Below are 15,237 nucleotides of genomic sequence, written 5' to 3' on the forward strand. Positions count from 1 at the left end.
GGTTCCATTAGTAGGACAACAGGATCTGTTTTTCCCCCGGGCCCATGTTCACTCTAGTCTCGGGTCCCTGGCCCCCAGAGCAGTGCCAGGTACAGGCGCCCTCTCACGAAAGGGGCCTTCATTCCAGTCAGATACTGGTCGGTTACTCCCCCGGTGTTTATGTGCCCGGTACAGGCGCCCTCTCGTGAAAGGGGTCTTCATTCCAGTCATACTGGTCGGTTACTCCCCCGGTGTTTATGTGCCCGGTACAGGCGCCCTCTCACGAAAGGGGTCTTCATTCCAGTCATACTGGTCGGTTACTCCCACGGTGTTTATGCCGCTGTCATACCAGCCTATCAGGCAGGCAGGCCACCACTGCGGATCAGAAGGTTTGCAGATGGCCGACTCTCCACCCGCAACATACGGTAACTCTTGCTCTTCCCCTCATACGAGTTCTTAAAGGGAATCTGCATAGGTTGCACATGTTAAATGCTCTGCTTTCATTCAGCCCTGACTGACAGGCTCAGCCAGCAAATTCCAGAACTTCATACACACGCAGAAATTACATACCAACTATCTATAATACACACTTACAGCCACACCATCTACTCGCAATACACATCATGTACCACAGAACACACATCACATGCCCACATACCACACCACACCCATTTACATATGCCACGCTGCTCATTTGCACAGGACACTGGCTTCACATGTCCACGATGCACTGACACCCACACTCTCACTCCCACCATCACGCTTCGTACATTCATTCCTATTCTCCCTCCTTTCTCCCCCTCCCCCCATTCCTTCCTCTTGCCTGCCCCAGGACTCCAAGGCAATCGCAGCCAACCGAGAGCCCAGCTAGCTGCCTGGCCGGTGAAGGCCACTGGGAAGAGCTCTCTAAGTAGGAAGTGTCAACACTGATCCTAGCTGAAGCTGACCTGGGTTAGCCACTCTAACCAGAAGCCTGAGGCTGCCCTCAGACAGCAGGCCAACTTGCTGGCCGAAGGCTATCACATGCCAGTTGCTCTGAGCTAGAAGAGACCGGGAGAGAGATGGCCAGGGCAGGGCAGGGCACAGCAGGGCAGGCTGCTCACGCCCACATGTTTCCTCTTTCTTCTTCCTCTGCACCTGCTCTGAGCTCACATTCAATCTCCAGGGCTGAGGAAGTGATTGCATCGTGTTTTGGAGAGCATGTGACAGCTCTGGTGTGTGGGGGTGACTGGGGAGTGGCGTGCAGTCAGCCATCAAGGAGCCTGAAATAGGATGGGCACAAGGCTGGAGAGCCTAGACCAGGGGCCCTGGGCACTGTGGTTAACCAATGAAGCAGCCCTGAAGGAAAACCTGGGAACCCCCCACAGCTTTGCACATCTCCATGTTAAAGGGCTTTAATAGCATTGCCACAGCAGCGATTTCTGCTGTGCACCAGGCAAGACCAGTGACTGTCCCCACGTTATTATCAGTGAGAACACCGGCTCAGGGCTCAGGGACGCTTGCCCAAGGCTAAAACGTGTCAAGTCTGGGCAAACCCTCAGGCATTCTGCCTTGAATCCAAAGTTGTTTTCATGAGCTTTCACGGACTCGGCTTCTCTCTTCCCTTCATCAATGGCCTTATTCTTGTCACTAGGTGTCCTGAAGACTGGCTCTCCCAGGCTGCTGGGACGCCAGGCGGAGTTGCTATGTGACTTGTCACACCTGACTCTTAGCATTGCCCTTCTCTTACCGGTCAGTGGAGTGTGCCTCTGTGAGAGGGAAGACCATTTTGGAGACCGCTGTGGGAGAATAAGGGACGAAGTACAGCTGGGGCACTGGGCAGGCTGTGGCTAAGACCCCCGAGGAATGATTATCTGCCTGGTGGGGTGCCTGAGGCTGTGCTATCCCACTTTCATTTATTCTCTAGAAAGAGTGCAGAGAAAAATAATGAATTGCTCAAAATCTGTGGTTAATATCACTACAAATAGTAAGGTGTTCACAAGTATTCTTCGGAGGAATTAACTGACAGCCCCTTAAGACTTCAAGCAGCCGAGCTTCGGCCCACAAAGCCTTTGTTGTCGGGAGAGAACTGGAGATGAGTCTGTGTTATCCTGAAGACAGAGAAACAATAAATGACTTTAGTCCAGGAACCAGTCAATGCAAAGGAATCCTGGGAGGCCTCGCTGAGAAAGGTGTCAAAGCCCGGTAGCTGCCCAGAGTCCTGAGTTTCTTAGAGACCCTTTGAACACTAGTCACCCATTTTTATGAAATACATGTTTTCTCAACACTCGATTTCCGCTGTGGTTTGCTGATATTTTTTTTTTAGACAAAGGCCAGTTAGCAAACAGGACAGATTATCATTTCCTCATTTTTAAACCCCTACCCCTCAGGGGGGCCAGACTCTCTTTCAAGTACCCGACTGTAGAAGGCTCTCCCAGGTGATCGCTGCCCAGGCGATTGTTGTGTCTCTGCTTACTCCAGGGGCTCCTGTATGGAATCTGGCCTCCAAGGAACCATGTGCCTTTGGCTCTGGTTACTTTGCTTCCTGCCAGGTGAGTACTGTGGGGGGTGGGGGGTGGGGGGACACTCCCGGCTAATTACCAGGTTTGAATTAACCAGGGCTAATTCGCCGCCAGCCACCTCCAGCCCTAATGTTTCTGCAAGGATTGAGTTGTAGCCTGAGCAAGAGCAGGCCCTTGGAGACAGTGAAGTCCTGGCCCCTCCCAACTCGCATAGCATTCTTCCCAACTCCCATCCAGGGCAGCTGCTAGGTTTTCGAAGGCTGAAGGTGTCACGTATCCTAAATAGTCCCGTATGAGATCTGAAAATAGGTGTCTCCTAGGTTTGATCTTCTTACATCTATTTTCTCTTTCCTTTGATCTTTCTTTTCTTTTGTACGCTTGAATTGACAGCTATTGAGTTCAAATGAAGACTGCCTAACCTACTCCCTAAACTTCATAGCTCAGTTTACAACCTCCTACCCAGCACCCCCTTAAACAGTCACCAAGATATGGAGCTCAATGTGCCTGAAGCCTTGCCTGAGAGACTTCACTGCGCCATACAAACCAGCTATCCCATCTGTCCTAACCATCTCTAACATTATACTGTCATCCAATGGTTCCAACACCTACTCTTATCTTCTAAATGCACCACACTCCGTTGTATCTTCCAACCAAACAGGCTCTTCTTTGAACAAATGCTACAGATCCCTGCTCTCGTGCCCTCGGTCTGGCTGTCCCTGCTACGGGAACACCATCCCTCCCAGTTTACAGTTCACTGTTTCTTCCCATACCTACTTACCTCTTGTTCGTCAGCGCCTTCTGAGTCCAGTCAGTCACATCATAATTTGGCTCAGTGTGCTTATATCTTACTTGGTCCATCAATAACATCCTCTTTGTGAGAGCTAAGCTTTGTTGAGGATCTAATTGGATTAAGAAACGTGCAGGTATTAGTCAGGCCTACCATTGGATGTGGTGGTGAGGATGTTTCCAGAGAAAGTTAACTGAGGGAGAAGCTCTACCTTGCCTGTGGATTGGACCATGGGCTGACTTCACTGACAATAACAACAGGAAAGAGAGGAAGCTGCTGAGCACTGGGATTCACCTTCCTTGTTGATCCCCCACACCATCCCACCCTGTGATATAATCCAGCAGCTTCATGCTTCTGCTACCATAGCTTCCATCCCATGGCGGTCTCTACCAGCTCTTAACCTTCCTCACGCTGCCACCCTTTAATACAGTTCCTCCTGCTGTGGTGACCCCCAACCATAAAATTATTTTCATGCTATTTCATAACTGTAAATTTGCTACTGATATGAATGGTAGTGTAAATATCTGTGTTTTCTGACACACTTAGATGACCCCTGTGAAAGGGCCATTCAACCTCTAAAGGGGTCGCAGCCCACAGATTGAGAACCACTGGTCTACGCCCTCAAACTGTGAGCCCATGCAGACCTTTCCTTACTGAAGTTTCTTCCTGTTGCAACAATAAGAAAAGTAACTAATCCAGGAACTTTATGTCAAGATGTGGGACCCCTGCTTGAGACATCTGACCTGGGGCTTATAGGCCTTCAGAACTCATTTTCAGGAGGCGTCTTGAAACAGGAATGGTTAAAGAAGGTCTAGAACGCTGTAAGCAGAAGTTAATTCGAGTATTCTGGTGTGAGCGCATAAGACCAGAGTCTCTCACACAGGAGAACAAGGACTCCATCAGAACTTGGAGTAGGAGCATTCGTGTTATAACACGGTGAAGAATCTGTCTGCATTCTGTTTGGACCTCCATACGCTGAATGACCCTGAACTCAAATGGACTAAGTTGTTTCACAGGAGAACTGTAAAGGTGGCGTAGCATTCACTCCGTGGCGTGGTTATGGCTCCCTGTGTTTACCCAGATTTACAGTGAGAAAGAACAGAAATGTGTGGCAAATGCTCCGCTCGGCAAAGAAAGGAGTGCGAACTCAGTTAAAGACGCAAATAGAGCGAAGAAGTGTGGTTCATTAAGAGATTGGTACAGTTAGGGGCTGTCTTAGCTAGGGTTTCTATTGCTGCAGTGAAACACCATGACCAAAAGGCAAGTTGGTGAGGAAAGGGTTTATTTGGCTTGCACTTCCATGTCATTGTTCATCACTGAAGGAAGTCAGGACAGGAACTCATCAGGGCAGGAACCTGGATGCAGGAGCTGATGCAGAGGCCGTGGAGGGTGCTGCTTACAGGCTTACTCCCATAGCCAGTAAGCTTGCTCAACTTCTTTTCTTATGGAACCCAGGACTACCACCCAAGGGATAGCAACACCCAGAAAGAGCTGGGCCCTCCCCCCATTAATCACTAATTAAGAATATGCCCCCACAGGCTTGCCTGAAGCCCAATTTGGAAGAATTTTCTTTTTTTTCTTCCATTTACTTTTCTTTAAAAAATTACTTTTCATTTTACATACTAACCCCATTTCCCCTCCCTCTCCTTCTCCAACCCGGCCCCCCTCCTCCCCTTCCCATCCCCAACCCACTCTTCAGAGGGGGTAAGGACTTCCTTGGGGATTCAACAAGGTCTGGGATACTAACTTGAGGCAGGACCAAGCCCCTCTCCCCGTATCAAGGCTGAACAAGGCATCTCACCATAGGGAATGGGCTCCAAAAGCCAGTTCATGCACCTGGGATAGGTCCTGGTGTGACTGCCAGCCCTCCCCCCCCCCCAACAGATCAAGCCACATAACTGTCACCCCCATTCAGGGGATCCACTTTGGGCCCATGTAGGTTCCCAAGCTCTCAGGCTGTCAGGAATCTGTGAGCTCCCACTAGCTCGGGTTAGCTATTTCTGTAGTTATCCCCATCATGATCTTGACCCGGCCCCTTGCTCATATGATTCCTCCTCCCTCTCTTTAGCTGAAGTCCAGAAGCTCAAGGAAGCATTTTCTTAATTGAGGTTTCCCTCCTTTGAGGTGACTTTAGCTTGTGTCAAGTGGACATAAGACATCAACCCATCACAAGGGGAAACTTCCAAATCTGCAACGGGACAATAGAAAAGATGGCTTGAGCTTGGTAATTCACCTCTCGAACTAGAGGGTGTAGTGATAAAAACCCAGCACGTATGTGGGCTTCAGAGGGTGACTTTGGAGACACTTCACACCTTCTACCTACTAAAGGCAGGGTCGCTCGTATTGTATCTGCTGCTATGCTACATACTTTAAGATAGTTGGCCTGTGAGTTTCCAGGCAGTTCTTTTCTCTCTGCCTCCTGTCTCACCATAGGAATGAGAGGATTACAGATGCATATCTGAGATTTTGCATGGGTTCCAAAGACCGAACTTGGATTGTCAAGCTAGCAGTTCACCCATTGAGCCCTCTCCTTGGACCTCCAGCAATTTATTCTTGATTCACTAGCATGAGGATGGGTTTGGTCTTCAGCCCTTGGATGGTAGCATTATTTGCCAAGGCAGAAAACTCTTTTATGAGCGAGCAGGATTAGGAAGAGTTCTCTTCTGGCTGTTGTTAGATATTATCTTAAGTAGTCCAAGGGCCAGAGCCAGTTTGGATCTCAGAGGCAGTAACAAGACTAGAAGCAAACATGTGCTGAGCTAAAACTTTACCAGCACCTGTATTTAAAGGGCCCTAGAATAAATGAGTTAGTGCAGAAAGAGCAGGGAAGACACAGGAAGAATTGGTCAGGTACCGAGCTATGTGTGAGTCCACCATTGAGGGGTAGGTGGAGATGACTAAGCAAGCGAGGAGCCAGCATGCAAACAGCTATGGCAGTATAGCATCAGGGGGTCACAAAAAGGGGTCCTAGAAGGGAGACTCGGATGGGTCAAACAAATGCTGCCAAGGGGACCAGTAAGATGGGGACAAATAAGCGATCAACAGAGACAGCCACAAAGACAGTTGTCTTGACGTGGATGAGAGCAGTGTCAGTGGACTTTTAGAGACCAAATTTTGGTTGAATTTGATCAAATAGAAATTGAAGGAGTGGATATGAATTTGCTGAGACATTTGAGAAAGGAAACAGAAAAGAGCAAACAGCAGGGTTTTCAAGGTGCCACTATCAGGGCTTGTGTGTGAGCTGTTGCGGTGCTGAAGAGAATTCAGCGGATGATGCAGCAGAAAGGGGGATCATTGCAGACAGACATTCTAAATCAAGAGAAGGGTAGAGACTCGGGTTGCAGTGGAAGGAGTGCCCTGGGAAAGGAAAAGAGGGCTGTTTTCCGCGGCAGAACTGAAATCAGGCAACAGGCCTATTCACGTGCAGGTTGCTGTCGATGGGAATGGGACGCCGAGTGGAAAGTTCTCATACTTTTAAATGTCTTAATACGTTTGTTTGGTTTGGTTTTGTACATTTGAGGCATGTACCACAGCATGCGTATGGAGGTCGGGGACAACCTGAAGGAGTCAGTGCTCTTTCTCCATCACGGGGGCATTAGGAACCAAAATTGCCAGGGTTGTCAGCTTGTGCCTTCACCCACTGAGCCATCCTACCAGCCCTCTCATCCTTTTTAAAGAAATTTAGAATTTCACAGTCGGGGCGGGTAGGTAGGGAAAACGCTGGCCACGAAAGCATGAGACCCTGAGCTCAGAGCCACAGCAGGCACATAAAAAGCCAGGTTCAGCGGCTCACACCTAGGAGCCAGAGCTGGGGAACCTGAGGCAAAAGGATGCCCAGGATTGCTGGTGAATGGGTGAGCTACAGGTCCAGGTAGAGAGAGCGCCTGCCCCACAAATACACACTCGTAGCCTATATCCCTTTTGATAGCACACAAATCGCAAGCAGTTGTCTTCCTCCTTTCGAGCATTCTGCTCCTGAGTGGGTTGAATCCCACTGCTGCCTAGAGAATCTCTGGAGTGGCCTCAGCCCTCCAGGCCTGACCTTATTCACCTTGCTCCGCACTGTGAGGAAGCTACAGAGCATCATTCACGTCTCAAATGTGTGTTTTCACCCAGCTGTATACTGACAGTGACTTTTCAGACTACGTCTCTCCCTCTCTTCGATCGCCAGCAATTTAGTCACCAAAATCAAGATTGCAAACTAGATGCCATTTAATTGCCTCTCCAACATTAATACCATATCAGTAGGTTCCCTTAGACGCCTTCTCCCACCTCAGACGCACGTATGTTCATAACCACACGTACGCACTCCCACGCATGCCTACCCTGCTTTGGCTCCCACGAGTTCTCCACACTAGTGATGAATATCACCTTTTTTGTTGCCCTTCATGCCCGTTGGCTCAGGGTGCAGCTTGGATACCACTTCTCTCAAAGCCTTACTCCTAGGACAGCATCCCCTTGGCAGCCTGAATCAGGTGCTCCTGCGTGCTCCCTTTGGGGAGCCCTGAGCGCTCTCTCTCCTGGAATCTGTTCCATGTGCTGTAGAAGCAGTCTGTTGGGATGACTTACCCACATGATTAATCTATGACGGAGGGATGCCCATGAAAGGCATCCGATGGCTCCATGGTTTAATAGAGTTGGAGGGGGGACTGGGTAGAAGAAAGGATTTGAGGAAAAGGGGATCTTGAAAGGGTAAGTGTCACTTTTCTCACCCCCCTACTGAAGTCACTTGGGGGCTGTGTGTCACTGGGCATCATTCTAGGCATACTGTTTCTCTTTGGAGTAGGCACTGTGGTTGTGTCTAAGTCCTTACAGTCTCAGGTTTAATAATGAGGCTGATGCTGACGACACGGGATGGGCACAGAGTAAGCCTGAAAGAGAACAGGACCTTGAAGAACCTGAGCACGTGTCAACAGGCAGAGGTCATCCTAGAGCTGAGCCTGGCTAACGCAGGGATAGGCTAGATCTAGGGAAGCGTGTGAGGATGTCTGGGGTTGGCACTAGGTTTGGAGAGATGCCTGAGGTTGAGGGTGTGGCTGAAGTTGAGACACATCTGGATATAGAGTTTTTTCTGCATTGATTTCTTCTCCCTACAGTATCTGGGACGCTGAAGGTCCTCCCGGAAGTACAGCTGGATGCCGAGTGGGGTGGATCCATTATCATCAAGTGCCCACTCCCTGACCCTCAAACAGGTGTGAGGATGTACCTGTGCCGGGAGATGACTGACCCCAGGATATGTGCCACTGTGGTATCCAACAGCTTCGTCAGGGAGGGGTATGAAAGACGAGCCGCCCTGCTGCCATGGCCGGATCCAAAGTATTTCCGAGTGGAGTTGAGGCGGCTGACCGAAAGTGACAATGGAGTCTATGCTTGCGGTGTGGGTGGACACACAGACCGGGGCAAGACCCAGAGAATCACCCTGAAAGTCCATCCTGGTAGGTGCTTAGGAAACATTCCCAGCTGAGAAAACAGGCAATTTTCTAACTGTGACTGGCCCGTGCCGTGTTAGGCAGCCCAGTGACAATGCAGATCGACACAGCCTAAGACCAACACCCCAGCCTAGAACCTTCTATCCACAGGGGACAATGGGATAAAATGGGTGTTGCCTGTCCTACCCAGGGCATGAGTGGAGAGGCAGACATTAGGCTGAGGGAACCAGAAGAAGGTCCGTGATGATCCTATGTACTTATGAAAAGTCTCGGATGAATGGAAAGGAGAAAGACTCCCTGATCAAACCATATCCAGTTCACACTGTTACTATACTACGGTCGGGCCCTTCATGTCTTCTTACCCCTGACTTTTCCTCTTTTCAGTAACTTCCTAACACGCACACGACTGGTTCAACATTTTATAATCCCAATAGCCCGATGGTCTTATAGGGAATGCTGGGTGGGCTCTTGGGAAAGACCGGTTCCTTGGGGCGGGGGAGGGGGACATGTTCAGTGTCTTTTCTGCTTGTCTCAGGGGACCCTGCTCATCTCCTGAAGGCCTCGCCCGAGTCAGTGTCTACTTGAACCTCCAGTCCTTTCTCCTCCCTGGTGATCACCAGTGTGTATCCCTCTTGCCTCCAATAGTATATGATCCATTCTGGGAAGAAGAGCCTCCCCCTGAGCTTCCACCGTGGTTTCACAGATTTCTGCAGGAGCAGATTTCTAGCCGGCTCCATGAGGTTGAACATGTCACTTCTTCTGAATCCATATCCGAAGGTCAGTCCTTCAAATCAAGATCTACAGAAGAGGGATTTATTTTTTTATTTTTTTATTTATTTTTTAGTTCAAAGAGTGGCTGGCAAAGCGAACATGCTTTCTTTGTCCCTGCCTTAAGAGAGGGCCTTCATTCTCCAACTAGGACACCAGGCCCTAGTTGCAGGAGTCTCATATCACCACCAGGTGGCACCAAACCAAAGTAACAAAGTGCCCAATTGACAAATGCCAGCTCCTTTTTCAAAGTCCCGGTAGGGCAGCTGGTTCCTAGCTGGAGGTCATTATACTTCCTGCTACCTGTAGGGCTGTCTTCTGCCTGCTGGTAGCTAGTGGTTTTAACAACTCTATTTGACACTTAAAAGATGACTGTCACGCTAAGGTTTCCATGGTGTGTCAGCATATACCAGATCAGTTAGACACACTAATTGAACATCATTACACTAGGAGACCCTGCTGGGGCCAAGAGAAACAGTGTAACTGGGCAGATCATAGATCAGTGAGTGTGACTGACAAGGATGGGATGGAAGAGAATAAATGAGCATAGAAAAGCAAGAGACGCCCCACCCCACACCCCCAGCCCCCCACTCAGTACATGGTAAGTGCTTCTGCCTGTGAAGTCAGGAAAGGCTGGTCGGAGAAAATGATATTTGAAAGAAGCATGCATGAAAATTTTCTGTGTATATGGCATGCTATAAAGGCATTCCAGGCCATGAGGACTGCGAGGACAAAGGTAGCATGTATGGGCAAAAGGGGCAAAATGACTGAGCGAGGAAGATACTCCTGCAGACTGGAGAACATAGCTGATCACCACTGTTACCTTTCCCTACTCTCTCTTGAAGTGACCACACCAGGTCCCAGGACCAAGGCCCCTCCAGCTCACCAGCCCTCCAGCACCGTTCCAGTCACCCAACATCCCAGAGTTTCCAGAACATCTTCCATGACAGCTGCTAAGTCCCCAGCCCTCCTGCCAGCTCCCACAGCCTCAAAGACCTCAGCTCAGCCTGCACTCCGGCCCCTAGCGGCCAGCTACAGCCATCACACCAGTCTCCAGGGGCAAAGGTAAGAGTCTGTGTTTAGGGCCTGGCTGCAAAGAGCCTTGGAGTCAGCTTGCCCCCTTCTCGTCTTTGTCTCCAGGAGTCCCCCGAGAAATGCTGTTTTTGAGTGTGCTATGAAAATGCATTAGTTTCGTTTACAAAGATGGGCTTGCCAACAGCCATTTCTGACCTTATAGAAAGGCTTGGGTCTTTCAATCATACAGATTCATTCAGGTCTGTTCTAATGAATAACTAAATGAGAAGAACTTTTAATTAATTTAATTAAAATTAATTACCAATTAATAAATATTAAAATTACGCTCATCTTTTTTCCTTTCCTTTTTAATGCCGCTAACACACTTTAAATTCCTTATTTAGGTCCTAAATATCGGACCTAAATGAACCACTAGGGGGCAGCCTTATAACAAATCCCCAAGAAAACCCACAAGTATTTTATAGTCTGAGCGAAGATGAACTCCCAGAATCATTCGAATCCTATAAGCGAGGGAACTGGGGCAATGAAGTCTAAGTGGTTTCAGTGAAAACGGGACTCTTGATTCCTATTTCAGAAATCCACGTTAATAAACAGTTTCTAAATGTCAACTACATGCCTGGCACCATGCAGTGTCCTAAGACGTTAAAAAGATAAAAGACTCCAGGTCTGGCTAATGCAAGTCGGCCCGTGAAAAGGTTTCTAGCGGCGGGAACAGGAGCTGTTATAGAAAGTCCTATAGACCAGGCACCTTCAATTCTTTATATCTCCTTTGTTTTATAGCCCTAACAAATTTGTGGCAGGTTTTATGGTTCCCATTTATAAGGAAATATGGCTCAGGGAAATTAAGACTCGCTCAAGACTACATAACCAGTAAAATGCGGAACTTGATTTGAACCCAAGACTCCTGACCCCATAAACAAATCTCCTTGGTGGGGTGATGGAGGGGGTTTTGTTCACAAAGGGTCAACTTTTGAGTCATCTCCAAAACGGGTGACCACACTGGCTGAGTCTTTACGTTTCTTTTCCTCATTTACCTTCTCTGTCTTCCTTTCCCTTTTCCCCCCTGGCCAAGAACACCCCACCACAACCCACAGTATGAGAGAGAAGACCAAGGGCTGCACATCCCCGTCCTAGAATTTCACATCCTGATTCCGGCCTTCCTGGGCTTTCTTTTGCTGGTTCTTTTGGGACTGATGGTAAAAAGAGCCGTTCAAAGAAGGAAAGGTAAGCAGCTTGAGGCTCTGGGTTTTGGTTGGAAGAGCTGAGATACCAAAACAGAGCAGAGCATTCAGATCCAGCTTGAACTCCCAGGGACCGTGGATGGGAGATGGAGCCTAGGAGGGCTTTGCCCTTCCTCCTGCGCTCTGCACCCTGGGCATCTATGCATAGGTCACACACTGCCAGACACCAAAGAGATGTGCAGTTAGGGGGAAGGAGATGCAGGTGGCCACCGGCATCTGATGCCATCCATGTCCTTTTCTCTTTCCGGTGACTCCCTGAAGCCTTTTCCAGGCGCGTGGGCAGAGTGGCAATGAGGATTCGAGGCCGGGAGGCGTCCCGCCAGTTCCCCGCACAGCGCCCGGGTGCCCCGCAGAGACCACGCTCGCAGAACAACGTCTATAGCGCCTGCCCGCGGCGTGCGCCGATACCCGACCGAGTGGGTGAGCGCACGCACGCGTGAAGCGTGGAGACTGGCTCCAGCAGGGCGCAGGGGACAGGTAGCGGCCAGGCTTGGAGATGCCCAGCACTCACCGCTTTCTTCTTCCCCGTAGGCCCAACAGAGACTCCACTCCTCAGTACCCCAGCCTCAGCACCCCCAGCCCCACCGCAGGTAAGCTCCGCCCACCCCAGCCAGTGATCGGTGCTCAGTAGGGCAAGCGTGCCCCTCTAGTCCCCAGTACACCAATTGGTTGTATCCGGTTCCTAGGTTGAAGCCCTCAGGAGAACTCTGGTTACCTTACTTACCTGGGCAAGCATTTCTCTTGGGATAAATGGATGCTGGGTGGCTTTAGTCAAGTAAAGAATGATAAAAGATGAGTCACCCTGCAGCGACCGTAGTGTAAAAGAGACACTTAGGTTTCTAGAAGGCTAGAGGGGGTGGAAGGTACCCCGACAGTTTTAACTCAGTGTGAGGGAGAACATTCTGGAAAACTCATTTAAAATGAGAGGCGGTAATGTGGCCATCAGACTTTATCCAAAGTGACTGGACAGAGATGCAGCTGTTCAAACAGAACAGTGTGTCCTTTTGTTTTTCCAAATTAAAGAAAATATTCTTTAAGTATTCACAACGTCTAAAACAGTGGGGTTTGTAGTCAGAAAAATATTAATAAGGGCACTGTGTGTGTGTGTTAATTAGTGATAATTAATTAAATACAACAGACCTAAAAAACGCAGAGCCCAGGACACAGAGGCCATGTCTTCCTCTAAAGTCAAGGTTCAAACCAGAGGGACCAGAAGAAGTGGCTTAACCCAGGACACCAACCCAGGGATATTTGCTCTAACAGCCCCCACAAACTTCCATGTCCATGGTCAGTATTCAGTCGCCAGACCAAATCCTTATTTCTACCCAGAGGGAAAACGGCTGTTTATGACCATGACCCTGAATTTTCATATCTCACTTCCACTCACCTCCCATTAGCTGTCTGCCTTCAAAGGAGGTTATGAATGCCATGCCTGGTTGGCAATATATTGATTAAATGATCACGTGTCTGGCTAAAATGGGAAGAAACCTGTAGTCACCTCCAACCTCTTGAATGTGTCCTCTCACCCACATAAACCCCCCAAGAATCCCCAAGGCTTGGGGGTGACTGGCCCAGCAGAGTCTGTCTTCTCTTCCTGTGGATATGCCCTATGGTCATTACAGAACTTGTACCCTGTCGGAGTCTTGACATAGCCTTGTCTTCTGAGAACTAGCTGCCATGAAGGAGAAGTCCTAAAGCTTCTGCCTGGCAGAGAGAAGCACCCTAGTGCCCACATGATCTGCAATCTCCCTTCCTCGGCTGCCCAGCCCTTTTCTGGAATGCGGTCTTGTGCCATGTCATGGCCTCTCCAAGTCCTTGCAGAGGTCTAAGAAATGACTCACCCTACCTCTGAATAGTTGCCGGAGAAGGTGCATATTTTTCCTACATGTCATATCCCTCTGTCCCCAAGGGGAGACTTCTGCAGGTGGGCCTCCTTCACACCATATGATTTCAGTCTGAACCCCATGTAAAGCATATCCTGCCCACGTTAGAATGAAGTAGTTTCCAGTTATTTGGGGGTGAGACTGCACCCTGAAAAACCCTGGGACTGGCCCACTCAATGGAGTTCAGCCAATTCTGCGACGTTACCACCTGGAACTCGGCAACCATGCCTATGTCGTTCCATTCCCTGCAGCGGATATCCACCTAAACAGATGCTAAAATCACGCAGCCAGAGCTACTGACACTCCTTTGGTTGTTCCCAGGTACTTGAAGCCCCCTGGCCTCACACCCCACCTCTGAAGACAAGCTGTGAGTACGTGATGTTGGGCCACCAGCCTGCTGTCAACGTGGAAGACAGTGATCCAGACGATTACATCAACATTCCTGGCCCATGTCATCTCCCCAGCTGTCCCCCAAGGCCCAGATCTTCGTGCCAATGAGTCCTGCCTGTCTGCTGATATCCAGCACCCTTTCTATTTGTTTATAGAAACCCTGTTACCTCCCATGTCCCACACCCCAACTTGAGTCTCACCTGATTATCTGAACGCCTTGAGAATGGTCCTATTACAATTTAATTTTCACCCCATTGACACCCCCTGCACTCATCGGGAGCACTCTGGGCATACAGAGCATTCATTTGTCATGACGGCACCTGTCCCTTCTGTGCCACCTAACATCCTAGGGGACCTACAAGATGCTTCATCACTATTGGTCACATGGTCTTTGCTGCCTTACTCCTAGCTCATGTGGCATCAGACTGGAACATAAGCCTGGATGGTCTTCCCAGACAACCAAAGGGCATAATGAGCTTCTACTTTTCTTGAGTCCCATGTCAAGGGCAACTTATTTGATATGATGACTTATTCTAAATTTTTAGAACTAAGTTTTCATTAGTGTTAGAGACACCACACACACACACACACACACACACACACAGCACACACGAATCCTCTTTAACTCCCCATCGCTTGGTATAAATAACCTGACTCCAGCATCTCTCTCTTTCAGAAAGTCTTGGCTATCTCCTATCTTCTTCTGTATCTTAGCACCTTCACTTTGATCTTAGCCAAACTATCACCTCTCTCTGCTTTCAGAAATACAGCCATTTCCTTGACAATTCCAGACAGCTCATAGCAAGGCATGGGAGCAAAGCACCCAGGGGGATCCCACGAGGTCAGAACTCTGCACTAGCACTTCCAGCATGGAAGAAGAGACATCCCACCCGCACATGCTTCTTGTCTGATGCTTAGAGCAAGGGTAGAGTCAGGCACTTCTGGAATTGACATCAGCTGCAGAGTTCAGGCATAGCATGAGGCAGGAGAATGCCAGTTCTTGCATTTGAGAAGAAGGCCTTTCCCAGATACACAACACAAGCTCCCTGAACACTTTCCTAGAAATTAAATGAAGTGGCTACCTGTGTCAAGCTGCTTTTCTTTATGAGGAATAGCATCACAGATTGAACACTGCATCCAGGTATGAAGTCACTCTCAGCTTGACACATCATATTAAACAGATAAGGAAAGAATGGTATCATAAGAAAAGAGGGGTACTTGGAG

General features: G+C 49.1%; 1 protein-coding gene across 1 annotated transcript; it reads left to right on the forward strand.

The window, feature by feature from the left end:
* The first annotated feature begins 2,388 nt into the window (after positions 1–2,388).
* Fcmr (Fc fragment of IgM receptor) lies at positions 2,389–15,194 on the forward strand. The gene is made up of 8 exons (XM_041648885.1): positions 2,389–2,510; positions 8,364–8,702; positions 9,342–9,473; positions 10,310–10,529; positions 11,572–11,723; positions 12,002–12,160; positions 12,272–12,330; positions 13,945–15,194. Exons 1-8 carry the CDS (start codon positions 2,450–2,452, stop codon positions 14,119–14,121), a joined length of 1,299 nt encoding a protein of 432 aa, XP_041504819.1. The 5' UTR covers positions 2,389–2,449; the 3' UTR covers positions 14,122–15,194.
* Positions 15,195–15,237: the final 43 nt, after the last annotated feature.

This window comes from Microtus oregoni, unplaced genomic scaffold (genome assembly GCF_018167655.1).
Source record: "Microtus oregoni isolate MIOR12 unplaced genomic scaffold, Mior012 000003F_ref0000135, whole genome shotgun sequence".
In the NCBI taxonomy this organism is placed as follows: domain Eukaryota; kingdom Metazoa; phylum Chordata; class Mammalia; order Rodentia; family Cricetidae; genus Microtus; species Microtus oregoni.

Excerpts from the sequence above, each read along its gene's own strand:
- Fcmr (XM_041648885.1), top strand. The coding sequence starts at position 2,450 with ATGGAATCTGGCCTCCAAGGAACCATGTGCCTTTGGCTCTGGTTACTT. Across the intron at positions 10,530-11,571 it reads ACCAGTCTCCAGGGGCAAAG|AACACCCCACCACAACCCAC; the intron begins GTAAGAGTCTGT and ends CCCCTGGCCAAG. Across the intron at positions 12,331-13,944 it reads CACCCCCAGCCCCACCGCAG|GTACTTGAAGCCCCCTGGCC; the intron begins GTAAGCTCCGCC and ends GGTTGTTCCCAG.